This window comes from Danio rerio, chromosome 14 (genome assembly GCF_049306965.1).
Source record: "Danio rerio strain Tuebingen ecotype United States chromosome 14, GRCz12tu, whole genome shotgun sequence".
NCBI lineage: Eukaryota > Metazoa > Chordata > Actinopteri > Cypriniformes > Danionidae > Danio > Danio rerio.
The window spans coordinates 38,928,349-38,955,627 of record NC_133189.1 but is presented as its reverse complement, the minus strand read 5'-3'; the positions used below and the strand labels follow the sequence as shown (position 1 = coordinate 38,955,627).

General features: G+C 33.6%; 2 protein-coding genes across 3 annotated transcripts in view; one reads left to right on the top strand and one right to left on the bottom strand.

The window, feature by feature from the left end:
- Nucleotides 1-27,279, top strand: part of gria1a (glutamate receptor, ionotropic, AMPA 1a) — a 381,070-nt gene that overhangs the window by 139,354 nt on the left and 214,437 nt on the right. The gene's annotated exons all lie outside the window — the stretch shown is intronic.
- LOC137487530 (uncharacterized) lies at nucleotides 17,031-20,457 on the bottom strand. Its single transcript, XM_073922097.1, has 4 exons — nucleotides 19,806-20,457; nucleotides 18,250-18,402; nucleotides 17,942-18,079; nucleotides 17,031-17,706 (listed from the first exon to the last, which is right to left on the bottom strand). The coding sequence occupies exons 1-4, from the start codon at nucleotides 19,855-19,857 to the stop codon at nucleotides 17,090-17,092; spliced, it is 960 nt and encodes a 319-aa protein (XP_073778198.1). The 5' UTR covers nucleotides 19,858-20,457; the 3' UTR covers nucleotides 17,031-17,089.

Below are 27,279 nucleotides of genomic sequence, written 5' to 3'. Positions count from 1 at the left end.
TAAATGATACTAAATAGAACTATCATGATCATATCAATAACATACTTAAATAATATTTAAATAACAACAGTTATATAATAATAATAATAAAGGCGAGGCAGTGGGGCAGTAGATATTGCTGTCGCCTCACAGCAAGAAGGTCGCTGGGTCGCTGGTTCGAACCTCGGCTCAGTCGGCGTTTCTGTGTGGAGTTTGCATGTTCTCCCTACCTTCGCTTGGGTTTCCTCCAGGTGCTCTGGTTTCCCCCACAGTCCAAATACATGCGGTACAGGTAAATTGGGTATGCTGTGTGTGTGGATGTTTGTGGCTGGAAGGGCATCCGCTGCATAAAAACTTGCTGGATAAGTTGGCGGTTCATTTCGCTGTGGCGACCCCGGATTAATAAAGGGACTAAGCCGACAAGAAAATGAATGAATGAATAATAATAGATACTATTATTATTATTATTATTATTATTATTAATTTTATTATTATTATTATTATTACTACTATTATTATAGTTCTGCATTTACCTTTATTGTTATAGTTTAATAAGAAGAAAATTATTTTTTTAATTTAAACATTTGGTTTATTATTTTATTTTTGTTTTGTTTCAGCTTTGTTTCAGTTTCCAATATTTGTTAATATTACATGTACTATACATTTATTTTGGTTCGGGCAGAGAAAATATCAAACTTGTTTATTTTAGAATCAGAGCTCTTGTTATTCAGAACACTGTTTTTTTGCGCATGTTTTATAAGTCTATGTTCTCATTTCCCCCTCTGAATCTTAATGTGTTTCTTGGGAACTTGAAACCCGGGATGATCAAAAGGATGTTAATGTGCATTTCTGCCTCTTACCAATTTTTGCTCAGCACTGTATGCGATTTAGCCTGCCTCCTGCTTAATGGGGATGGTGGAGTACATAATTACACCATCAGGCTCCAATCAGAGGCCTCTGCTAATGACGGACTGCCTGAATGAAGACCGGGTCTCTTTGGAGATCAACACCTGTGCAGGTACATCTCCCCGTAATCGAAAGGAATTAAAGCAATGTGGAGCATTTTAATGAGAAAACTGTCCGTCTCTCCCTGTTCTCCCGCCTCTCTGGAGTGCAGACTTTCATCCCAAATCGATATGTCTGCCAAGCCTCGCGTAAAATAATCGAGCATCTGTTTGTCACACTAATATAGCACCCGTGCTCAGCTTGTATTCCAGCTGATTTCACATCATCAAATTCTGCTCTTTTGATTAATTATAATACATTTCAAAACTGTGCCTGTATGCGGTTTGTGGGAGGGGTCAGTGGGACTTGCTCATAAATAATTTATATTAAAAAAAAAGAATAGAGGCTTATTGTGGTATAAAAGTGGTATAAAAAGTTGTTGGCAATTGTTAAATGTATTACAGGTTGTTAGATTTACAATGTATTGTATAATGTATTCTGTATTTAAACATCATGTTAATTTATAAGACTCTGTGCGGTTCTTAAATATTAAGTATCAAAGTCACTTTAAGCAGTGGATTGAACTGCCAACTATTCCAGCGAATGTTTTTCGTATCAGATGTAATGAACAACTTGGTCTTGATGGAGAATCTTCTCCAGAAATGACAACGACGACGTTTGCTGTCATGTGATGTGCATTTGACAGAATGGACTGTACCTCACGTTCATTTCATGCAGGTTACTCATCCAAAAACTATTGTCTTCATGTGCGCTTGGTTTAATTTAATAGCACAGATTTGAGCTTTATTTGTATATAGTTCTTAAGTCTGTGAAGCAAGTTTTCACAGAGATTCCAGTGCATTTGTTGACCACAAAAACTGTCTTAAAAGCACACGTCTGATCTGAGCTTCTCCCCCTGAGAAACGTCAGTCTATATCAATCGAAGATTGGATCCTGAACTAGTAGGATGGGCTTCATTCGCCATATTAACCTTTACACTTTCTCTATTCAAAACTATTCGAGTGACAAGTCTTGCGTATTCTAATACGTGATTGTATTAAAAGTTAATAAAGCTATAAATTTAACATCAATCTATATTATTGAGGAAATTACTTATTGAGGAAATTACAAATAAGATGGATAAAAAGGAGAATGTAATTGGAATATTTATATATTTAAAGAAGGCATTTGATACAATAAATCATACTATATTAGTAAAAAAAAATGAGAAAGGTATGTTATTAGAGGAGTAGCCTTGGACTGGATAAGCTGTTATTTAAAAAAGGCAACAGTTTGTGGAAATTGGTAACCATAAATCATCATATCTGAATGTAAAGTCTGGCATACCACAAGGGTCAGTTTTAGGTCCAATATTGTTTATAATTTGTATTAATGATATGTGTAAAATATCAGAGTTGTTTAAGTTTATTCTATTTGCAGATGATACGAGTATGTTTTGTTCTGGGGATAATTTACCAAAACTTATGGAGTTGATTAAAACACAAATTGATAAATTGAAATTGTGGTTTGACGTAAACAAGTTGTCATTAAATATAAGTAAAACAAAGGTTATGTTATTTGGGAAATTAAAAAGTAGTCATGATATAGATTTACAAATTGATAATGAAGTTATAGAAAGAGTATATGCAATTAAGTTTCTTGGTGTTGTACTGGATCATAAAATTAGGTGGAAACTGCAAATAAATAATGTGATATCAAAATTAGTCCAAACTGTAGCATTAGTGTATAAAGCAAGATTTATCCTGGACAATAAATCAATGTATTTATATACTTTACTTAAGTTGCCATATATGAGTTATTGTGTTGAAATTTGGGGGAATACATATAAATCTAATTTACGAGCTTTATGTACAATTCAGAAAAAAGTTATTAGACTGATAGAACATGTGAGGTATTTGGAGCATACAAATCCTTTATTTTTAAAATTGAAGACGCTTCCTTTTTAATGATTTGGTTAAATTTAAAACAGTTTAATTTATGTTTAAAGCTAGGAATAAACTGCTTCCAAAATGCATACAAACGGTTTTTGAAGAAAGACAAGGGGGATATAATCTAAGAGAAGAACAACGTTTTAGGAGGTTGAAAACAAGGACAACTTTAAAAAGTTTGTGTATGTCTGTATGTGGTATAAAACTATGGAACAATCTAGATCAGACTCTCAAACAATGTCAGGATATTAATCAATTTAAAAAGTTGTATAAATATATATTGTTGAAGGAATATAATGATAAAGGTGATTGAAAAAGGATAAAGGTATAATGAAATTTAATTAATGGCTATTTGCAGTATATGTTATTTTTTTTTCTATTCTGTTTCTTTTTCTCTGGGTCTATGTTACAAAATGTTATGGTACAAATGGAATCAAACATAATTTAATAAGTAAAAGAAGAAATAAGTTTTAGACGGATGATGTATGTGGTAATGGGGTGGGAAAATAATAAGCTTGTGCTTCATCCACTTTATTTTCAACCATGTTGAAATGTATTTTTTGTTAGTGATATTTTATGTATGATATTGTTTGAAAATAAATAAACAAATAAAAAATCAAATCAAATCAAATGCAGCTTTGTTTACTTAACTAAACAAGCCAACACCATTATTTTTTATGGTGATCTGCTGGATTCACATTTTTATTTAGCATATAAATAATGTTTTAGTTTAGGTTTAGTAACTTTTTTTATCCAAGTGTCACCACAGTGGAATGAACTGCCAACTATTCTAGGGAATGTTTATGCAGCAGATGCCCTTCCAGCCGGCACCCATTACTGGGAAATTTGTTACATTCAGTAAAGTAAATTTACTTCAAGTTAAATTGTCACCAGTGTTACCGGTTGACACCTGAAGTGGCGATGAGGTCTTAAAATGTATGGAAAGTGTCTTAAAAGGTACTAGATTTTACTTTCTGATTCGGGTTCCACACAATTCCTTCATGTTTTCCAAACACAAATCGCTTAAGTTAAATTAAATTATTTTTTTTACAAATTTAAGTTGATTAAACATAAAAAGATTAAGTTATTTCCCAAAAAGTTTTTGTGAGTGTGGACTGAAAGTTGCCAGAATTACTCAAAAATATTCACTCTTTTGTTAAATAATCATACTTTATAGTAATGTTCCATAACTAATATGAACATAAGTGAACTAATAATGTACAGTGTAATTAATAATCATACAGTGATTTAATGTTTACTAAAGCAGGTCGCACACCAGAATCGACGCTCAGTGTTGCGCAGCGTCACGCCATGCAGCGCCATGCATTTCAGAATTCTAAACAAACATTTTTATTGGGGTACACACTAGCACCGCAAGTCGGCGGCTGTATGCGGCGCCCAGCCACGACTAAGGACATTGTTCATATTTCTACCGCACCACAGAGCGCCGTTTGATTAGTTTTACTATAAATATCATACGAATGTGTGTGTCTGGTGTGCGATACTTTAAACTGTCATGTGCGTGTCGCAGCGCATCCGGTGTGTGATGATCCTTAATGCATTATTATAATTCAAAATTGTGCTTGTTAACATTAACACATTGTGGGCTAACGAGAGCTTACAATAAGCAAATCTATTTTTATTGATTTGCAATAACAAAAATGAACAAATGCTGTAATGTGTGTAAATGCATTAACTGACATTATTAATGCAACCCAATCACTGTAAAGTGTTATAGAACTATTTATAGCCCCGCACAATGAATATGATGTTATTCAGTATATCTGAGATGTAGATATGTACATATTTAGTGATTATTTTACATTTTTACATAATTGAATTAAACATAAACTAATTAAGTCATCCACCAAAAAAAATTTTTTTTTTGAATTGTCAAGAATTTTTTTATTCAGCTTATTAATTTATTTTTTTTTTTAAGTGTACTGTATTTTCCAAAAAAAAAAAAAAAAAAAACATTCATGACAGTTAGTTGCTTTGTGGGAGGAGTCATTGGATGAATCATTAATAAAGTGGCCTTATATTGCAGTCATTGGTAAATGTAAGAGATTGTACTGTATTTTAATTTATGGTTTAAATTGATATGTTTATTTTATTGTGAGTTCTTATTGGAGCATCTTAATTCTCCTCTTGACTACTATATGAAATTTTATTATGCAAAAATGCTGAAGCAAGTTATTAGACAAATTACTGCTTTTTGCATTCAACCAGTCTTCAGTAACCACATCCTACTAGTAAGCTAAAATACATTAAATATGAAAAATCAGATTGGAGGTCACCAGGTTACTCAGAAGTGTTCTTTTGTAACTTTTTTATATCTTGAATAAACATGGTTAGATCTAATTTAATTTGCTCTTTTTTACAGTATAATTATAACGAAGCTGAAAGTAATGAATGTTGTGCAATAAATGTAGTATCTGTTAAAAGTCGATGTTCAAATACTTAGTAGACATTTTATGTAAAGCTGAATGTGCGAATAAGCAAAGAATTGTGATTTCTTTCATTCATGTGGCCATTAGTTCTTGCTCCTGAATTATTAATTAAGCAGGGAATGGAGCACAGTGGCTATAAATTGCTGTTGTTGGTAATTGTAATAGGGTTCATGTGTATTCACAGTTCCGTTTCAAGTTTAGGCAATTGTGTTTAAGCAGTAGGATGCTCTTTTTAGCTGTTGCAATCCTTGTGTGATATCATATTGGGTTATTGAGCAAAAAAATACTGATACACATTACAGTCTCTGCTAATTGCTGCTCAATATAGACTATTCCTTTCACCTGATGAGTCTTAATGTCTACATAATAATAACCGTTAATATCTTACATGTGAAAATTCAGAATAGAGATTAGGCTTACTCACATGTTCATTTGTACCCCATTTACCTAAATAGAGTGATTATTATTGGATGTAATAGAACAGTGGTTCCCAACCTTTTTCTTTGGGGCCCCCCCAATAAACATATACAAACATTGGAGCCCCCCCACCATATAAATACACACGCACGCACGCACGCACACACATATGTACTGTGTGTGTATATATATATATATATATATATATATATATATATATATATATATATATATATATATATATATATATATATATATGTGTGTGTGTGTGTGTGTGTGTGTGTGTGTGTGTGTGTGTGTGTTTGTGTAATATTAATATATAGTAATATGTATAGAAAATATTAATTAATCAGTTTTAACTTGTCTTGGCCTTCAATAAAACCAAAATTTAGGTAGGCTTTGTCATACTGTCTAATCTTTTTCTTCGCCTCTGAAGAATCACTGCATTTACGTTTGTCTGCCATTTTTGTTTTGATTTTGCCTTTACGATACGTTGACAAGCAGATTGCGCGAGTGAGAAAAATTTAAATAATTATTTAAAGTTATTTATTTTAATTATTTTCACTATTATGTTGGAATTTTAATCATGTGTTTAGATTATTTTTTATTTTTTTGGGCTGCTCGATTTTGGGAAAAATCATAATCCCGATTATTTTGGTCATAATTGTAATCACGATTATTCAAAACCATTGCCAGTTAAGGTCAAAATTATTAGCGCTCCTGAGATTTTTATTTTTTTTTTATAATATTTATAAAAAAATTATGTTTAACAGAGCAAGGAATTTTAACAGTATTTCCTATAATATTTTTTCTACTATTTGTTTTATTTTAGCTAGAATAAAGACAGGTTTAAATATTTTGAAACCAATTTAAGGTCAATATTATTAGCCCCCTTAAGCAATATTTATTTTTGATTGTCTGCAGAATAAACTAGCGTTATAATGACTTGCCTTATTACTCTAATTAAGCCTTTGAACTGCACTTTAATCTGAATGCTTGTATTTTGAAAAATATCTAGTAAAATATTATGTGCTGTCATTATAGCAAAGACAAAAAGAAATCAGTAATTAGAAATGAGATATCAAAACTATTATGTTCAGAAATAAGTTATTAAATTTTCTTTCCATGAAACAGAAATTGGGCAGGAAAAGGTTTGCTAATATTCAAGAGGGCTAATAATTCTGACTTCAACTGTATACATACAGTTATTTTCCACCCTGCAAAGGAAAGAGAAATGAATACAATAGAATAAAAATATGAAACAAACTGTGCTTTAAGCATCTTCACTGTAAGAAAAACACTTTAGCTACAGCATTCCTTCAGTCAAGAGCAGCGAGGGTTTTCTCGTTATGTTTGTTTAATAATGGTAAAAACAGCCGGCAGAAGGATAGCGCGCTGTATCTTTAATGGTTTCTCTTTCACGTCTTTTGATCCTCAACTCGTTTGTTTATTATACAAATGAGGGTTAATGTTAATAATCACTAAACACCGCGTTTTGACACCTATTTGACCATTAAAGCGTTCACGTTAAGATGACTTTAGATGTCTGCGCTCCTCTGCTCGTCTCAGTGTGCGAATGAGAGTGAATGCTGACCGGCCGCATGCTTCTGACTGCGTGATCGTGCTGCACACACACATAAGCTCTTTCGCGCTTTTAAGAGCAACACGTGTACAACTGTGGCGAAATATGATGCAATAATCATTTATCTCGATTAATGCTTTTTATAATCGTTTGAAACCGAAATCTAAATCGGATTTTCGATTAATTGCAAAGCCCTTTATAATAGTGGACCATTTTTATGCCTTTTTCTACCTCAATACTTATTCTCTCCCGCGCCCCCCCTGTGAACTCTGGCGCCCCCCTTAGGGGGTCGCGGACCCCAGGTTGGGAACCACTGTAATAGAAGTTACTTTCATACTTAAAAACAAAGCTGCTAAAATTTTTGCAATTTAAAAAAAAATATATATTTTTTTTATTTATTATTTATTAATATATGTGAAAAGTTGATGTGAAAAATCCTTATATCATACTATATATAGTGCTCGCTTTGACATGCACTTTGTTGAGTCTTGTTTGGTTTATACCCGGTAGCATTTCGAAGCTTTGTCTTGCCTTGCCCTGTTTTCTGACGCTCTCCTTGTTAATTGTTTTATGCTGTTTTCCGCCTGAACCAATCTCTTTGCTTGTGACTCTGACTACTCTTTTGGATTGCCTGTATGCTCCTGTTTTGCCCCTGTGTTGACCATTGCCTGCCTGACCGTTCTCTGTTGAATAAATGACTGCACGTGGATCTTTAACTCCATTGTCAGCATCCATACGTTACAGTGCATAAGTAGGAGTGGCCATTGGTTCTTATTCCTGAATTAATAATTAGGAGGGAATAGAGGCTTGAGTGTTAATTGGCTATGCAATACTGTTAGTAATTATCAGAGGTTGTAGGTGTATTTAAAGTTTCTTTTGAGTTCATTTTTGTGTATTTGAACCTCGTGCTCTTTTTAACTATACACTCAAATAAACGGTATATTGCTATGGGCAGTAACCGAAGATACAGTACAACATCTAAAAGGTATTATTATGTAGATGTCAGGTACTGATATGCACTTCTAAGTCATTTTACAGTGTATATATACCTTTTAGATATTAATATATACCATTCAAGGCTAATTAGGGTACCGCCCCAGTGACAGCTTTAAATGTCCACTATAAGAGGATTGATATCTAAATAAGATATGATGCTGAATTTTTTTTATTATTATTTATGCTAAGCAGTGCTCATGCTTTGCTGATGTGATGTTAATAACATTATAGGAAACACTTTAGCATAAAAGTCAGATCACATTTTAGAGGATTTTTTGGTCCCACTTTATATTAAGTGTCCCTAACTACTATGTACTTACATCAAAACAATAAGTACAATGTACTTTTTGTGTTTATAATGTATTTGAGAACGCTTGTGGTGCTTTTGAGTTGGGATAGAGGTTGGGTTATGGACAGGTTTGGTGGCATGGGTAGGTTTAAGGGTGGGTTAAGGTGTAAGGGATGGTCAACATTGTATTTACAAATGTAATTACAAAAGGTAGTTACAGATGTAATTACATGTATTTAATCAAGCATCAGTACAAAGTAAATACATGTATTTACACAATAAGTACATTGTAACAAACTAATAGTTCCTATGTAAGTACATATTAGTTAAGGGCACTTAATATAAAGTGGGACCGATTTTTTAATTAATTAATCCAGAAAATATGGCAAACAAGTGAATTTTCTAAACATTTTCATTTCTTGTGGTTGGTGGTTGACATTTGATGTTTTATTATATTGATCTTCATATTTATGTGGGTAAATATTGCTGTTTCCTTGGCTCAGCTATTTGGCTGTGTGCTTGTTTACTGCCTTGTTATATCAGTGATGTTGTTAGCCTTCTGCAAAAATCTTTCTCCATCATTACCACTCTAAGCGCCCGCCTTTGGATGCTCAGAGACAATAAAGCCCTGACCCCTATGAAACATGCTCACAATCAGCACTGGACTTTACATTTTACCACTGTTTCTATTTTACTACACATCTTCATTGCTGCTTCCATTTTTTTTAGGCATGCAATCCCCATTTCCACCAGTCACTGACTTGGGTAAAGAGGTTAAGCTATTCAACTCACAGAGATATGATTAAAATTTACAAGGTCAACTAGCATCATGTTATTGGTGTTGTGCTTTCTGCTTTGTTACTGATGTCATGCTGTGGACTAGTCAGAACCAACTTCAGACACCCTTTAAAACAGTTTTCATTTGCGAGGACATTTTAGACGAGTCAATTAGCTGACCGGATTTCATGGGTCTCATTGAATGCGTATTAGGATAATAACACAATGATTATCACCATTAGTCCTGGCTTAATTATGAGGGTGCTCCAATTAAAGAGGTGTTCATGGGGAAAATGTATTTCAACTGGTTGTTCAGTAAATAATAGTGACATTGGGGTGAGAGGCTGTGGGGATTTAAATTTGCCCAATCTTTCAGTCAGTTAACAATGACAATTGTAGTTTGTAGTTGTTATTGCAGGTACTAGATTCTGACTGATTTTCAATATGTTAAGGCTGCTTTTTATTATTATAACGTTTTTTAAACTTGAGAGTTAATATATTCATTCGTTGGTTTTCCTTCGGCTTAGTCCTTTATTTATCAGGGGTCACCACAGCAGAATGAACTGCCAACTATTCCGGCATTTTATGCAGCAGATGCCCTTCCAGCCACAACCCAGTATTGGGAAAAAGTTAATATATGTGTCACAGTTGTTGGTGCATTTGCTCATTCTATCATGTTTGTTGTCATGTTTGTTTTGCATTCCTTCACGTGCTTCTATTGTGTGTATGTGTACTGTCAGCAGCCCCAGCTGTTTGTACTCTCTCCATCTATTTAAGAAGCGAAAGTTTAGTGCTTCAATGTCAGTTCGTTATTTCTTGTTCATGATTTCTCTCTCTGTCATGTCAGGACTGGTGCTTTTTGCAATCTAATTTGTTTCCTGATTCTGTGACTACCCTAACCCTAACGCTGGGTTTGTTGAACTTGTTTGCAACTTGTATTATTGACTTTGTTCATTATACTAACTTGTCTTTGATCCGTTTGTCTTATTTAGTCCTGAACTTGACAATATTATACTGATATATAAAAACAAAGGGAAAAAATATTAACTTTTTTTTCTTTCATTCATTTTTTTTTGACATCAACATCAAAATAAATGCATTAAACATTACATTAAGGTTTCCCAAACTGTGACTAATGTAAGAATGGCAGTGCATTTGAAAGTTGATTTACAATCTCATTAATTAAATCACAAAAATATCAAATCAAATTCATTCATTCATTCATTTTCTTTTTGGCTTAGTCTCTTTATTAATCTGGGGTCGCCACAGCAGAATGAACCGCCAACATATCCAGCATATGTTTGTATGCAGTGGATGTCCTTCCAGCTGCAACCCATCACTGGGAAGCATCCATACATTCTCAATCACACACATACACTACGGTCAATTTTAGCTTGCCCAATTTACCTATACTGCATGTCTATGGACTTGTGTGGGAAACCGGAGCACCCGGAGGAAACCCACGCGAACACAGGTAGAACTTGCAGACTCCATACAGAAATGCCAACTGACCCAGCCGAGGCTCGAACCAGCGAACTTTATGCTGTGAGGCGACATTGCTACCCACTGTGCCACAACATCTCCACCACTAAAATATATATTAATGTAAAATATTTATTTTACAATAGGTTTTGTTTACCTTTGTGTCAGTATGACCATTATCAAAAATCATAGAGTTGTGATCCACTTTTTTTTTTTGCAAAAGCTTTCAAGACTTTCAATCTCATTACCTAATTGTGTAGAAATAAAGACAGAGATAAATAGTGTTCCCACACTTCTTAGAGAAGAACAGAGGTGCTCAATATCTGCCAGCACTGGATAGTCTGCAAAATGATCTGTGTAGAGTAAAGCAGCACATTTCAGATAACAGTCAGTCCCACATAAATCAACAGTCTGCTGTCAATATTCTTAGTTCTGTGAGGGTTTCAACTCTGTTGATGTTTTTTTTTTTTACCCTTATCTTTCTTCCCAAGTATTTAAAGTGCCACAATTATTATGCCTTTTTGAATTTTGCCTTTCATGCAATGTGTATTTGTAGCTTTTGTGATGAAAGTTCTAGTCGATCAAGTTCTTTCAACGTTTTGTAATCAGATTTGAGCTCAATCTGATATAAAAAAAATCAACAACATTGTATTACTTTATAGTTACTTTACAACCAACCAGAAAGGAGGGGGTTGTAAAGATCAAATAATTTCAAAAAAGTCGAATTGCCTAATCAAAAAATAATGCTTAAGAGGGCTAATTGTAATGTGACGGGGATGCTGACAATGAAGTTGAGGATCCAAATGCAAGGTTTATTCGCAGAATTGTCAGGCAAGCAATGGTCAACACAGGCGCAAATGAGTAAACAAATAACAGGCGAGTGGTCAAAGGCAGACAGCCCAATTGAATAAACAATAACACAAAGCAGATATCAAACATGGAAGGACCAGACCAGGAAAACGTGTCTTAATGTTCATAATACTGTTTACAAGACTCAGCAATGATGTGTGCGTGTGTGCTGTGTATATAGTCCACGTAATCAGTTTATGAGCAACTCTAAGCATGAGCGTGTGTAATCTACTGAATAAGAAACAGGTGTGTTTGAGCGGTGCATGACTAGAACTTGTAGTCCTAATATCGGCAGATTTGTAGTTCTTTTGCTTTATCTGCTTGTTTACCAGCAATCTGCCAGGATTAGATCGCTGGTCATTGTGACACTAATATTGACCTTAAAATGGTTCTAAAAAAGGAAAAACTGCTTTTATTCTAGCTAAAATAAAACAAATTAGACTTTCTACAGAAGTAAAAATATTATAGAAAATACTGTGGAAAGATTTCTTGCTCTTTTATTTGAAAAATATATGAAAAAGAAAAAAAAATTCACAGGAGGGCTAATCATTTTGACTTCAACTGTTTATTGTGAGACAATGAAACTCTTTTTGATATTCGATTCATGTACAGCTATTGTAGAAAACCTCCAAAACATGAATAGTAACATAAAAAAAACTTAATAGAAGTAATATAGAGAAAAAATATCATTTAACTTTGCTCTAACACTCTGAATTTGTTTGGTGCTGTAATTTGCTTCCATCATATTGGTAGCAAAATAGAAAAAGGAGGGAATGGGGAGGTCAGAGGTCATTTTGTACTTGCATTATGAGTTGTAATATGAGAAAATAACGCACTGGTTGATAAGGGAAGAGGTAGACTAGGAGAAGGGAATGGAAAAGAGAGTTTAGAAAATGAGAAACAGATATCATTACTGAATCCTCCGACTGTCAGGCTGGGCACAGGACTCATGACTCATCCCTCCCTTCAGAAATGAATGCGCACAGCTCAAAACATACACAAACAGACAAACACAAGACCCACATGTACACTGCCAAAAATATCTGTGAAATATATATATATTTCTGTATTTTGTGATTCACAGATGTTTTTAGATTGTTTATATGTAATTTACACAAACAACCCAGACAATATATTGTTTCAGTCTAAAACTGTCAATAAAAGTCTGTTAGGTAATACTTTTAGCATCAAAGTTTATGAAGCCGTTTATGGAGTAGTTTATGGAGCAGATATAAAACTTTAATCAATGGGTATTGGTTACAATGTAGAATTCTCAAAGATGTTACAGTATATGATTATGTACAGTATAATCAAAATACATTGGTTAACCTGTGGTGTACTGCACAAAAGTAAGATAATAATGAATTTTGCCTTGACTCTGTTGCATGAAAGCAGGCTAAATTAGCTTCAGAGCAGGCTATTAGCAAGGCTAAGATTAATCCAGTTTCAGTTTCAATGTTGCTAGAAATAATGCATTTTACAATCAATCCATGCTCTTGGCTAATTACATTTATTTAGCAATAAAATAATCAAAAATAACCATGTACAACTTTATTAGCTGTCATTTTATATATGTTTATATATATCCATTTTAGATTTAATTTTGGGAAGATATAGATAAGAGAGTTAAAAAATAAATTAGATAATTAGAAATGATTATCTTATAAGTTAGAGAAAAAATACATATACTGTGGTCAGCATAAATGAGTACAGCCCCTATAACATCATATATTCGATTAAATAGACTCAATTAGGAAGAAGATTTATAAATGAAAGCAATACATAAATGATCATATAGATGAAGTTAAATAAACTTGATAAAATAAGCTGTGGTCAAGTGTTTAGAATAATATTCATGAATAATTATTCCCCCTGAGTAGCATAATTGTCCACTTGTCACATTTAGTGGGAGTTCCCTGATTGGTGGGTGAGAGGGGCGTGTTTCAACTCGTTACCTGATTGGCTTACATCAGGTTTTATCCATACTTGCATCATTGATTCTGTGATCGATCTCATGGTCTGTTAAGAAATGCTGCAAATGTGCACTCATCCTGGTTATCAACATTAGGCTTGACATAGTATCTCGTTCTCATCCGGGATCAGCAAACATGCAATGTACTAAGCCAGGAGGACCCGATTAAAGCTAGGTCAAGTGCTTTTACTCCTATCCTGGATTTCTTGATTTCACTTTTGTGCAACACCCCTCTGGTGCTCAAGACATTATGTAATAGTGTCCAGTGTTAAGTGGTAACGCATTAAAAGTAACACGTGTTACGTAATAATATTACTTTTCCAAATTAACGAGAAAAGTAAAGCATTCCTTTTTAAATTAAGTAATATTATTTGAGTTACTTTTTTTACTATTTACCTTGCCACCATTCAGTAACCAAGCGATTATTCTCCATTCCTCAACTATAAAACTTGCATTCGCAAAACATTTGCTATTCTGTCGAAAACAAACCTAAGGGATCACTCCATTACCCACAATTCCACTGAGGGGAACTTTGCTAAAAGGCCTCAAGTTCACGCTGAAAAAACCCAGCATTTCATTTTCCATGCTCTTCACTATGTAGGACAAAAGTCCCAGGAGTATTTCCATGCTGACACATACGCTGAGCTCAGGGCTTCACGTTTGGCATGAGGTTTTTGCAGAGCTGCTGACCCACGGCAGACGCCCCCTGGAACAAACAGCAGTGGTTCCCAGATGCAGCGCCCCAGGCATCTGACGGGACCAGCCCCCCTGCTCGTCTATCCCAGCCAAAACCGGCAAAACATGATCCATCATGCTTATGTGATTATCATAACAAATACTCTCACTCTCTCTACTTCCTCCATTGTGTCTCTGACTCTCCTTCATACTTCATTGGCTCCTCACAGCAAGCCAAAACCTGAAGTTGTAAAGAAGATAAAAGAGTGGGACACAACAAGATGGCTCTCAGTGGGTTTAAAGGCAAGATATCAGGACTGTTGTTTGCTGTCAAAAACACTTTCTGCAGCTCTTGTGACTCACTTTCGGGATTTGCAACTGAATTTGTGTAAATATGAATGTGGGGTAAAAGTGATGTCATCACACTTGACAAGCTTGATGTGACAAATAGTGACTTGAGATGAAGTTCCTCTAGTGCGTCTGGGTGTTTGGATTGTCATTGCTGTGAGGTTAGTTTGAGTTCACGTCAGCAAGTCAGCCATGTTAATTGAATTGAAGATGATGATGATGATAATGATGAGGATGTTAGGGTGGTTTAGATAAAATGTATTCAAGTTAGCTATGGTAATGTGTCATTCGACAGCTTTGTGAGAGAACCGTATTGAGAGACATGACCTGATTTTCCCCTTTGGTTTGTTCAGCTTGAGACATTCAGTCGTGAACAAAGAATTATTAATGATGAATTGAATCTAATTATTGTTTGCAAACATTTTAATTTTTTTGGAAAGAAGGAAACAGGTTAATATTTAGTTCTTATTTCCTGATACACTTTCACTTCGGTCAGTTCAAATCCGGGGACCAATCAATTTGGTTCTATGATTTGAAAAAGAATCTTTCAAAAGCTACAGTATACAATAGCTTCCCTTTCTGTGAGTTTAAATGTGACAATTTGCAATATTTGTTAGCCAACACTCTCATTTGAGGATTTACACCTACCTAATTTTAAATGGTAACAATAGTAGAAAAATAGTAGGAAAAATTGTACGTGTTCAATATTTGTATGTCCATATACAAACACAGGAAAACAGACCTAGAAAAATATACCTTGAAAGCCAATTGTTTGATTCGTTTATGTTTCAAATTTGATAAAGATAGCATGCAAAATGAGATTTCTTTAAAGTTTTCCGAGCCTATATTTGTGCCCTTCTCTTCCACACCATCAGAGGAATTTTGTCAAAAATTACCTTCCCAAAATAAAACAGTAACAGTTGCTGAATAATTCACAGTTCATGTATCTTTGGAAAGAAGTCTTTTGAGGTTAATTATCAATCATCTCCAGTTTATAATGCTCAAAATGGAAAAAATAAATAAAAAAATAAAAAAAATAATTTATATATATATAGATGCTTAAGTAATGTTAAAAAAATTGCACCGCACTAAACATTTTATTATTTCATTAACAAATACGTGAAATTAGTCCTGGAACAATACAGAAAAGTAATAACTCAAAAGACACACATCTCATGTGTATATGTTTTGAATTTGATGGCAATATCATGCAAAATAAAATTTCTGAAATTATTTTTCTTAGACAATGTCTTGTGATTTTCTCCCTCTCCTTGTTTATGGAGAAGCAGTCTGATGACCACATGTACTGAAGGTTTTAACAACTATTTTAGTCATTTCATCTACCACTTGTTTTTTAATTGTAAAATTCATTCATTCATTTTCTTATCGGCTTATGTAACACGGTTACATACATTTTTATTTTGTGATTTAAAAGTTAATTTTAAGTCAATTTGGACGCCAAGATATTTAAATTTAGAAGCAATTTGTATTTTTTCCCCAGCCACTTAGACGTTTGTTAGAATATTTGCTTTGTTTGTTTTAGAAAAAGAACATTGCAACTGATTTGTTTAGTTCAGTTTTAAACAGGACTGGTTTCACCATTCTGAGACATTTAAAGTTGAATATCTGACATTTTGAGCACTGAAACTAGATGTGTGGAGATATAATACTGTAACTCAATAAATATTGATGTATTTAAAATTGATGTATTTATTTTATTCAGTTTTGTGAAACATGTTGCATAACAGAAAGTTTTTAATTACATTTTTATCTTTTTGATAATTTAAAACAAATCATGTTTATTTATTATTTATAAAATTGAGAAATTATATATATATATATATATATATATATATATATATATATATATATATATATATATATATATGAGCAACATCACACAAGTAGCAGTGCGATGTGGCTGTATATTGGCACTGCTGGGAGGGGTGCGTTGTGCTTTAGTGTGCCACTATTGACCATATACAGCCACATCGCACTACTACTCATGTGATATTGCGTTAACACATCAGTTTGATGGCATAATCGTGTATATAAAAAAAAAATCCAACACAAAGAGTCAAAAAACCAGCAACAAGTGCAGCACACAAGCTAATCCAGTGCAAATCCCTGCATAAAATATCACTAAAATTGAATATTTAAACCTCAATTAAATACAATATGACGATTTTAATTGTCATTTTTTATTTACTTAGCTGAACATTAAACAAACACATATTACTCTGTCACCTCTATCATGATAAAAAGGAGAGAAAGCGTGAAAATAAAACATGTGAAAAAATCACAAGGACAGTATTTGAGTTTTGCATTGAATTTATTTAACATTAAACAAAAACAACAATAGTCATCTCCCACCTCTTTTTATAACATGTGATACAGTCCGTCACCCCCACATTGAAACAAAAGAGTCTGTGTTTTAGCATGTGATGCTGACTTCACATCACACCCAACATACTCCTCTTCCTCTTTCAATATCTCCTCCAAATCCTTCTTGATCTTCTCGTCCTCTTTGTTCATCCACTCTAAATTCATTCTCTTACTTTTCCATCTCCTCCTCTGTCTTTTCTTCTTTGACCTCTCTTTCACAACCTTTTTCTCCTTCCCCTCCTTTATTGTCTCCTCCTGTTTCTTTCCATGACTTCTCCCCTTCCTCTGTCTCTTTTTCCTCCACTTCTCTTCCTGAATTTTCTTGTCCTCCTCCTCACTCATCTCCTCCTCCTCTCCCTCAAGTATATTCTCCTCCTCCTCCAGTATTATCTCCTCTTTCATCATCCTCCTCCTCCTTCTCTTCTTGATTTTCACCTCCTCCATCTCCTCTTCCTCTGTCTTCACCATCTTCTCCTCCACCTTAATTCTCTCCATTTCCTCCTCCTCCTCTTTTATTGTCTCTTTCTCTTTCACAGTTTTTTCCTTCATTTTTCTTTCCTCCTCTTCTTTCATGTTCTCCTCTTCCTCCTTCAGGATCTCTTCTTCAATATCTGTTAAAATAGAAATGATTGCAGTTCACACAGTCAGAGGATGTTAAATTCCAGTTGAGGAGAAAATAACAATTTAAAATAACAATTTTATTAATAACATTAGAGACAACTGTGAGAGTGTGTGTGTGTGTGTGTATATATATATATATATATATATATATATATATATATATATATATATATATATATATATATATATATATATATATATATGGACATTTATATGTTGATTTACCATCAGAACTTTGTTCTGTTGAAATGGGGAGCGTATTTTTCTCCTCCTCCAAGTTTTCTCCCCGATTTTTCTCATCCTCCACCACCATCATACTCTCGTCTTCCTTATTCTCCTCCTCCTCCTCCTCCTCCTCCACATCTGTCAAAAGAGAAATGATTGCAGTTTAGACATTGTCCACAGTCCTTTTCATGCAGACGTCAACTCTAAGACCAGGTAATAAAGTACAGTTTATTAAAGCATTACAGTCTAAAATGTATCTAGAAGTAAATATGATTATTAATCATCATAGCATGTATCTGTTGAATCACCCAGAGTGAGGCAGAACATTGATTTGAAAAAGGAAGCGATCCGGCTTCTTTTCTTTTTCCTCTCCTCCTTCTTTTTCTTCTCCTTCTCCTCCTTTTTCTCCTCCTTCTTTTTCTTTTCCTCCTCCCTCTCCTTCTTTCTCTCCTCCTCCAGACCTATTAAATGATAAATTCAAGAGTTTACACTTAGATATTGCTTGATAATAATAGCAGGTTTGGTGGCGTGCTGTCCTGGAAGAGAACCCTGAGCTCAGAGATGATTGAGCCCTGGGCTCCCGCCTGGTCAATGAGCATATGAAGGGGTACGAGAGGGAAATCTCGAGAGCTCCCTCTGGTAAAGGAAGAAAGGAATGGGGGGACTCTTCAAAAAACAAAGATGAGGGAGTAATGCTAGTCGGGCTATTTATTGTATGTTTGGAATGATCCAATTGGTTTACTAATGATTACAGATTAGAGGCCAGCCTTGATTAGTCATATAACGTGCGCCTCTTGAAAATAGTTTGTGAAACTTCACTTATTGTCATTTCAGCAGTTAAAAAATTTTTTTATAACATTTTCTTATGAACAATGTTCGAATGTTATCACTGGACTGAATGGGCGTTATCAGTGGTTATCAACTGATAGATATGGACCAAAACTATGGACAGAACAAATAAAAATGTAGTGGACAGCGGGGACAAAAGTAGCACGGGACCAAAGTAGCAAAGCGATTTTCTCTGAGCCCTGAAAACATTTGATTTTCAGTCTAAAGCACATTCTGCATGACACCTGTGGCAGAGCTGTCAAATATCATGTGATTTCATCGCTGCGTCTTGCAGTTAGGCCCAAATTTCTGTTTTTAAGTGCAGAAAGTTAATTATTGTGGTGGTACTTTTTTCCTTATAACAAGTTTTGTTTTTCTTTTCATGTGTTTACAGTAGTGATCTACAGTTTGTTTAGTGCTGTGACACATCCCTGAGTTTACAGTCTCTGAGTTTTTCAGTTGTAAATCAAGGTTGTAAAGTAGTAAATAAAAAGTAAGTAGTAAATTCAGTAAGTAAATCAGGTTTAAATGGCAAGAGTTCCTGTGGGGCCGAAAGTAACACTGTTATTAAAGCCCCACTGCTAATGCCTTATTTTACACTTCCAGAGACGTTGCAGTGTTTCAATTTAGACATTTTAATCAAATGAATGCACATTGTCAATAATAATAATACAAATATTCTAAACAAGTACATTGATTTTTTTTTCTGCAAAGATAAAGGACAAAATATGATGCAGTTATTCACAAGGTCAATGTCAGATATATTTATGAACAAGATTAAGCTATTAAATCTAGCACAAATTGCTGTTACTTTTGTCCCTACTGACAGGGTTAACTTAAAAGTAATAATGTGTTAGCTGTTTTGAAGTTGTTCTACACTGGTTCAAAATACCACCTGACATTGATAGGCCACAAATATTTTGTAGTTTTGTAACCACAGCAAAAATATACTTCTGTTTAAAACATTACCTGTTAAAAAGAAGTTTTTATGATAAACAGTACTTTCATTCCCGCTCTCCACTCATTATTTACTCACCCTCAGGTGTTTTCTTCATGGTTTTCTTTCTTCTGAACAGAAAGCAAGACATTTTTGATGAAAAATCTCTGTTTGTTGAAACTGAAATATTGACCTACTGCTACTATTACAAACCAACAAAAGATTTCTATGAGCTGCACAGCCTAAAGTATTCCAAATGGAACGCGTTCTAAATGACGTTCTAAACATACTGTAACTATGGTAACAAGACACCGCAAACGCCTCGTAAATGAGTGAGAATAGCAAATTATATGAAAGCAAATATGGTTGCTGAACAAATATTAACTACACTGTAACTACACTGTTTCCATATACTGTAATCTTTTATGTGAACCTGTATATATATATAGGGCTTTACATTAACACCCGCCAAATGCGGGTAGATTTCAACAGTGGCGGGTTAGACAAACACCTCAACTTGCCACTTTGGCTGGTTGGAAATATTTTTTAAAATTGTAGTTTTCTTAAAAGCAGGGTTTGACAATAAGCATGGCCCGATATTCGTGCAAATGTGATCTTAGAATCGAGAAGCAGCACGACTGACAAAAAACAACAAAAAAAGGTAAATACCGAACGAGAGGATCACTTGCGCGCACAGGTGATGTGATGCGCGCAACTGTTAAAGAGCGCGCACGCTCCCGTTTACTTGCGCGAATCCCGTGCCCAGAGGAAGCGCAACTAGTGCGATCGGTACCCTTTATAATATACTAGACAAAAAGCGATGATCGTGCACCCACAGTCCTGCTGCTTTCGAGAGCTCAAGATTTAAAAAAATTATAATAATAAATAAAAAAACACGTTATTTTGTAAGCAGCAGCACTGTTTTCTTTTTAATTAGCCTTTTCTTTGAACAGATTAAAAGGCCTATAATATATTAACCGTGTGCATGTGATCATCCTTTCATTATCAAACACGGTATGTTTCACCTGCTTTCTTTTGCTTATATATATATATATATATATATATATATATATATATATATATATATATATATATATATATATATATATATATATATATATATATTAATATATATATATATATATATATATATATATATATATATATATATATATATATATATATATATATATATATATATATATATATATATATTTTACAATACAATTGCTTTAATGAGAGATTACTCCCCGTTTATGTGTATAGTTAACTGCTGATCTGGGACTTTTAGCCAGGACAAATTACTGTGCATATTTTAGACACATGACAATAGTTCTTTTTTTAAATGTAATGTTTTTTTTAAAGATAAGTTTTGTTGAATAAAAAGTGCATCTATACAGCATATTTTCCGTGTTTTTACACATTAAAAAATTGTGGATGATAAATACTTAGTGTGGTCAGAGATAAATTTGATAAATCCTTTATTTTGAGCCGTAAAAAGTCACGTGAAATAAAAACTAATTGCATTGCGACAACACATTTGCTCATGCACACTGAGCAAGCTTATATACAACACAAGTTAAATAAATGAGGAGGCATGTTGTGGACATAAAACAACATTTAAATCAAGTCATTTTAGCATGTCAAAGTCGAATTTATGCATATAAAATATATTTCCCAACAAAAAAAAAAAAAGTGTGGCTGGTGAAAATGGCGAGTGGCTAGTAATGTTGGAAATCTAGGTGCCTGGTGGCTGGTGATCAAAAAAGTTAATGTCAAGCCCTATATATATTTATAATAAGGGTTACTATACTATGTATGTTAATACATTTAAGACAACATCATGCCGTTTTGTGCAGTTTTGTCTAAAATGAAGACTATTTATGTTTTATAAATCCTTTAAAACTGACAAGTGTGTAGTTAATATAAAGCTTTACTAAATTACTCTTTGGAAAGACTTTGATTACTTTGTAAAGATTAGACATAATCTTCAAAATGCACCTTTTGTGTTTAATAAAAGCAAACAAAAGTCATGTTTGGAATGACTTAGGAAAGTAAATGATGATTTGTGTGTGCTGGGGAGAAAGACAACTATTTCTTTAAAGCAGGGCTGCCCAAACTCTGTCCTGGAGGGCAGATGTCCTGCAGAGTTTAGCAACTTCCTGTAACATACCTCTGCTAGTAAGTTTTTATTCATTCATTCATTTTCCTTGCGCTTAGTCCCTTATTTATTGCCACAGCTAAATGAACCACCAACTATTTCAGCATATATTTTATGCAGCTGATTCCCTTTCAGCCACAACCCAGTAATGGGAAGCACCCATACACGCATTCCTACACTACAGCCAATTTAGATTATCCAATTCACCTACACTGCATGTCTTTGGACTGTGGGAGAAAGTGGAGCACCTGAAGGGAAACCCACACAAACACAGGGAGAGCATGTAAACTCCAAACAGAAAAGTCAACTGGCCCAGCCGGGACTTGAACCAGAGACCTTCTTGCTGTGAGGCAACAGTGATAACCACTGAGCCACCGTGTCACCCTCCTAGTAAATTTTAGTATGCCTAAAAAGAGCTTGATTAGCTGGCTTAAGCATGTCTAACTGGAGTTGGAGCAAAACTGCAATTTGTGCACCCCTGCTTTAATCATAGTTTTTGGATTCATCCCCTCATGTAAATAAAATAACACTGTTATATGTTAATAAAGTCGCTATAGTGAGTGTGCAGGGTAAGATTGGAAAGCTTGTCAGGGATTTGTAGAGATTTTTCTAAACCAGCTGGCTCAGGCTTTTAATGTGCTCACTGTTGGAGCCTCTCTCCACTGGTAGTCTTATTATTTTTGTGCAGATTTAAGGAGATGGAGTAGTTTTGTCTTGGACCATTAGATTTTTATACCATGCTGTGAAGCAACTCTGATGCTTTGGTGGTAAAGAACAGGCAATGCTTCCATACATGACATCTGGCTCCATAAAGATCCAAGACTGTGGTAAATCACACAACTACATGTTTATTTATTTATTTATTTATTTACTTACTTATATAAACAGTATATAAACTCTTTTTCCATCTCAGCTGGTTGGATGGAATGATGTTTATGTGTATCTCCACAAGCCTCATTGCTTTCACTGACACAGACTCACTCATATTATGAAGTCTAAAAAAAAGTAAAAAAAAAATAAAAAGTGTGTCACTTGTTTAAACTACTTATTCAAAATCATTTGAAATAACACAATTCTTGAGTTTTTGTTGGGACAGCTTAATTTGTTTTGTTGATTACAATTGTTAAAACTAATAAGTTAACTTAATTTCTTCATGTTGTCCCAACACAAATCGATTGTGTGAAACTCAATGAAGACTTTGTTCATATCAAAATGTAGTACTAAAATTTATTCCCATTTATTAAATTGATTTATTGATACTAAGTCATATACTTTTTTCCCCTGCTATTGAAGTTAATTGTTACAGGCAGTGCTTAATTTGTGGGGTGAGGTGAGTTTTCAGGGGTGCCCGATGCAGATTCGGTGTGTTCGGACACAAATGAAGCTCTGGTTACAGGTGTTTAGCATTCTTCAAAATATTTTCTTCATAAAAGTTTGCAACCACAACTTGAGAGTGAGTGTAAATAGTGAGCGAATTTTCATTCTTGGGTAAACTATGCCTTTCATTTTGATATTTTAAAACGGAAATTGGGATTTTTACATAAAAAAATGTTGCCAATATTGTTACAATATTTGAGATATTCAGTAATAATTTACAAATCTGAAATCTGAGAGTTCAAAAAAAAAAAAACTATTTGATCCATTCTTAAAAGGTACTTATGAGCATTATTTGATACTATTATTTAATTCACAACTACAAATCAAGTTCATGCATGAGGTGATGAATACATTTAAACTATTGTTGTAATTTGATAATTTAAATGAGCAGATTTTCTATTTCATTCAAATGAAATAACTGGACTTAATGTTAGATGCTAAACTACTATGCATACAAGTCACTTTAATTATTCAATGAAAGTGGATCATCATGCAGTGTTGTTTTACATTATTGACACAATTATCAACTATGCCATGCATAGTCGCAAACTGCTGTTGCACTTAAGAACATTTTCTTAATCCTTTAGTCCCTCGGTGGCACCTCACGTGGTAGTAGTGGTCATATTGAACGGTCAGGCACTCTACATGCATCACATTTGAGTGTGCTGAGCATTATGCATAATATTACTGTATGCATTATATGACTGACATGTAACAATTGTTGCACATTGCATTGAAATAATAGTTCACCCAGAAATTCATATTTACTCACTATTAAGCATGTGCTCTCCTTCAAGTGGTTCCAAACCTTTATGAGTTTATTTATTCTGTCGATCACTAATGAAGATATTTTAATAAAAAACACTATAGATTTCAAAGTTAACTGGTTTTCCACATAACTTACTCAAGTGTTCAACGAAAGAAAGAAATTTAAACGGATTCACAGTATGAAGGATGATGACATAATTACATTTTTTGGGAGAACTATTTCTTTAAGATCGAGCAAACTAGTTATGCTTGACCAGTGCTAGTGCATGTGCTGGAGGTGAGATGTGGTCAGCATAAAGGCCGGATTGATGAGGCTGCCACAGCTTGTCAGAACTGACAAATTGACATCCCAGACATGAAGCAAGAGAGACATTACAGAATAGTGATTCACTGGGACCCTGTTCGTAGGCAGACCCTCTTTGTGGGGCACCAATAGTCTTTTCCAGTGAATCATGTGAAATTGATTTAGGTTGGTTTATACAATTGATATGAGATTAATCATGATGTGGAACATGAAAAAAAAAGATGCAAGAGAAATTATAAGTGCGACTTCTGACCACATAACGAGTCTTATTTTGTACTGATAAATTTGTGGAAAAAGCCTTAAGAGATTTTTTTTTTTAAATGCCAAAAACCAATAGAGTATTAATTAACGTTCCATATACATGTTTTTACATTTTAAACTTAATTTTTGATATTTTTTTTTATTTCACTAGTAATGATAAATTTAAATGATAAATGTGCATTGCTAAAGTATTTATTTGAACAACTTTATGGACAATTTTCTTAATATATAGATTTGTTGAACCCTCAGATTCCAGATTTTCATATGCAATAGTTGTCTCTCGATCAAATATTATTCCTAAACTATAATTAAAAATGTGTGACTTTTTATGCCAAATATAATTCAAATATTAATTAAAAATCTTGTTAAAAAGTTTTCTGCCATAATTATATTAAGACATAATTTTTGATTAGTAATATGCATTGCTAGACATTTAGTTGAAACAAATTTAAATCCAATTTTCCTAATACAGTTTTTTTTTAACCCTACGATTCCATATTTTCACATACAGTACAGTAATTGTACCTTGATCTAATATTTTCTTAAATATAAGCCAAAAAATATAGATTTTTATGCCAAAATTAATTTGAATATTAATTGAAAATCGTTTTCCATAAAAATAGTATTTTGTTTTTTCTCGTAATTATATCAAAACTTAGTTTTTGATTAGTAATATGCATTGCTAGAGATTTTGTTTGAAGAAATTTAAAGGCGATATTCTTATTATATTGTTTTTTTGGAACCCTCAGATTTCAGATTTTGCATCTTGATTAAATATTATCTTAAATATAAGCCAAAAATATAATTTAAAAATATAAACTTTTTCTTTTATGCCAAAAGTAATTTGAATATTAATTAAAAATGTCTTTGTTTGCATTTTTTTTCGTACCTATAACAAACCTTAATTTTTGATAAGTAATATGCATTGCTGAAGATTGAAGAACAAATTTAAGGCATTATTCTTAATATTAATATATTAATTTAACTTTATACATTTTTAAACCCTCGAATTTCACATGCAGTCATTTCACATACTGTACATGTATCTTGATCAAATATTTTCCTATTACAACAAACCTACCACATACAAATATTATCCCACTACATCAATGAAATGATTATTTATTCAGCTTTAAGATGATGTATAATTCTCAATTTCCAAATTAAGCCCTATATGACAAATTTTTTGGTCCAGGTCATAAATAGCAAAAGGGAGAAAACTAACTAGAAATTATATGTTTGTAAAACATGTTTGTCTTCCCCTTGCCATTTGTGGAATAAAAACTCTATAAAATCCCAGAAAATAAATAAATAATTTGTCTACACATCACATCAGGGACCTGCAGATCCAAGAGCTCCGTATTTGCAGTCCAAACCGGGAACAGACAAATACAAATGCAAGATTGGGAGGCTGGAATGTCTTCACTTCTGTCCACCTAAATGTAGCTTCATCCAGCTTGATGTTACACTGTGCATGGCAATGAGCTCCCAGCCTGCAAACCAGCTCTTTCACTAGCTTTGTTTTGCTAAAGTGAATACTGATGGTCTGCCTTAAGATGAATTGCTTCGTGTTAGCATTACAAAAAAGAGAAAATTAAAGATATCTGATTTCATATCGCCCATACGCTCCCTATACAGAAATTTTCACCAGCACAGATTTCTTTTTCATCATCTGATGAACTAGATTCTCTCTCTCTCTTTATCTTTCTCCTGCACTGATAGGCACAATTGCTCTGCTCTAAACCAATTGAGTAGCCTGTGGAGGTAGAATGTTAAAGCATTGTATTTCAATGCGATGTCTGATTCAAAAGGTAGTAATTCTTATTTGAGATAAACTTTTTAGCCAAATAAAGCAGTATTATACACAACTTTAGATTTTAGAAAAAAGCAACAGCAATATAGCAATCCCGGAGAGAGGATGTTTATTGTAAACAAACCTACATTTAATTAAAACAAATCATTTAAACATTTAATTCATTAGCTATTGTAGATCTAGTGTGTCTTAATCACGTTCCCAGAGGACCAGTTCTGCACATTTTCCTTGTCTCCCCTGATCCAGATCATCAGCTCATTAGCAGAGACTGAAACACCTGTAATGTGTTTGACAGACAAAAGAGGTATCCAAAACATACAGTGTTGGTGGACCAGGAACGAGCTTGAGGAACACTGCTTTAGACTATATTTGTTTCAGATTTGGTGGCTAATTTGGTCAAAGACTGCAACGCAAATGGTATTTATTTATCTGAATCAAGCCAAATATGAGTTATCTTTTTTCTCTGTTGCTAAATGCAGTTTTGACTAATTATGAATAAAAAATTATGTCAAACTACACATTGAATCCATAATCGCTTGCTATCTTTAACAACATGCATGATGTCTTTGAAAGGCATGACTAGTATCTCAATTTTGAAAATAAGAATGTGAATAAACAATATAAATAGAGAAAACATTATAAAGGCTGGAGACATTTCTCCATTGTACAATTTCCTTTAGAAGCAAATGTCATAATCTCTCGTTGGTTCTAATAGCTTTTTTTGTTGTTGATTGTTTTAAAGTGAGTGTGCAGAGAAATTTAAATGGAAGTGTCACCAAAATATAAACAGGTTATCTTGGTTATCTGTTAGGAAATCGTGAAGACTTGGTTCGCCATCATTCACTACGGCACTGTTTCCCAACCCAACAGTACACCTTTTCAACCTCTC

What these genes read in the sequence shown, in the direction of transcription:
- LOC137487530 (XM_073922097.1), bottom strand. Translation starts at nt 19,857, where the DNA reads ATGTCTTGCTTTCTGTTCAGAAGAAAGAAAACCATGAAGAAAACACCT. An exon ending in CATGAAGAAAACACCTGAGG is followed by an intron (nt 18,403 to 19,805) that starts GTGAGTAAATAA and finishes ATCATTTAATAG; the next exon opens with GTCTGGAGGAGGAGAGAAAG. An exon ending in AATGTTCTGCCTCACTCTGG is followed by an intron (nt 18,080 to 18,249) that starts GTGATTCAACAG and finishes CTCTTTTGACAG; the next exon opens with ATGTGGAGGAGGAGGAGGAG.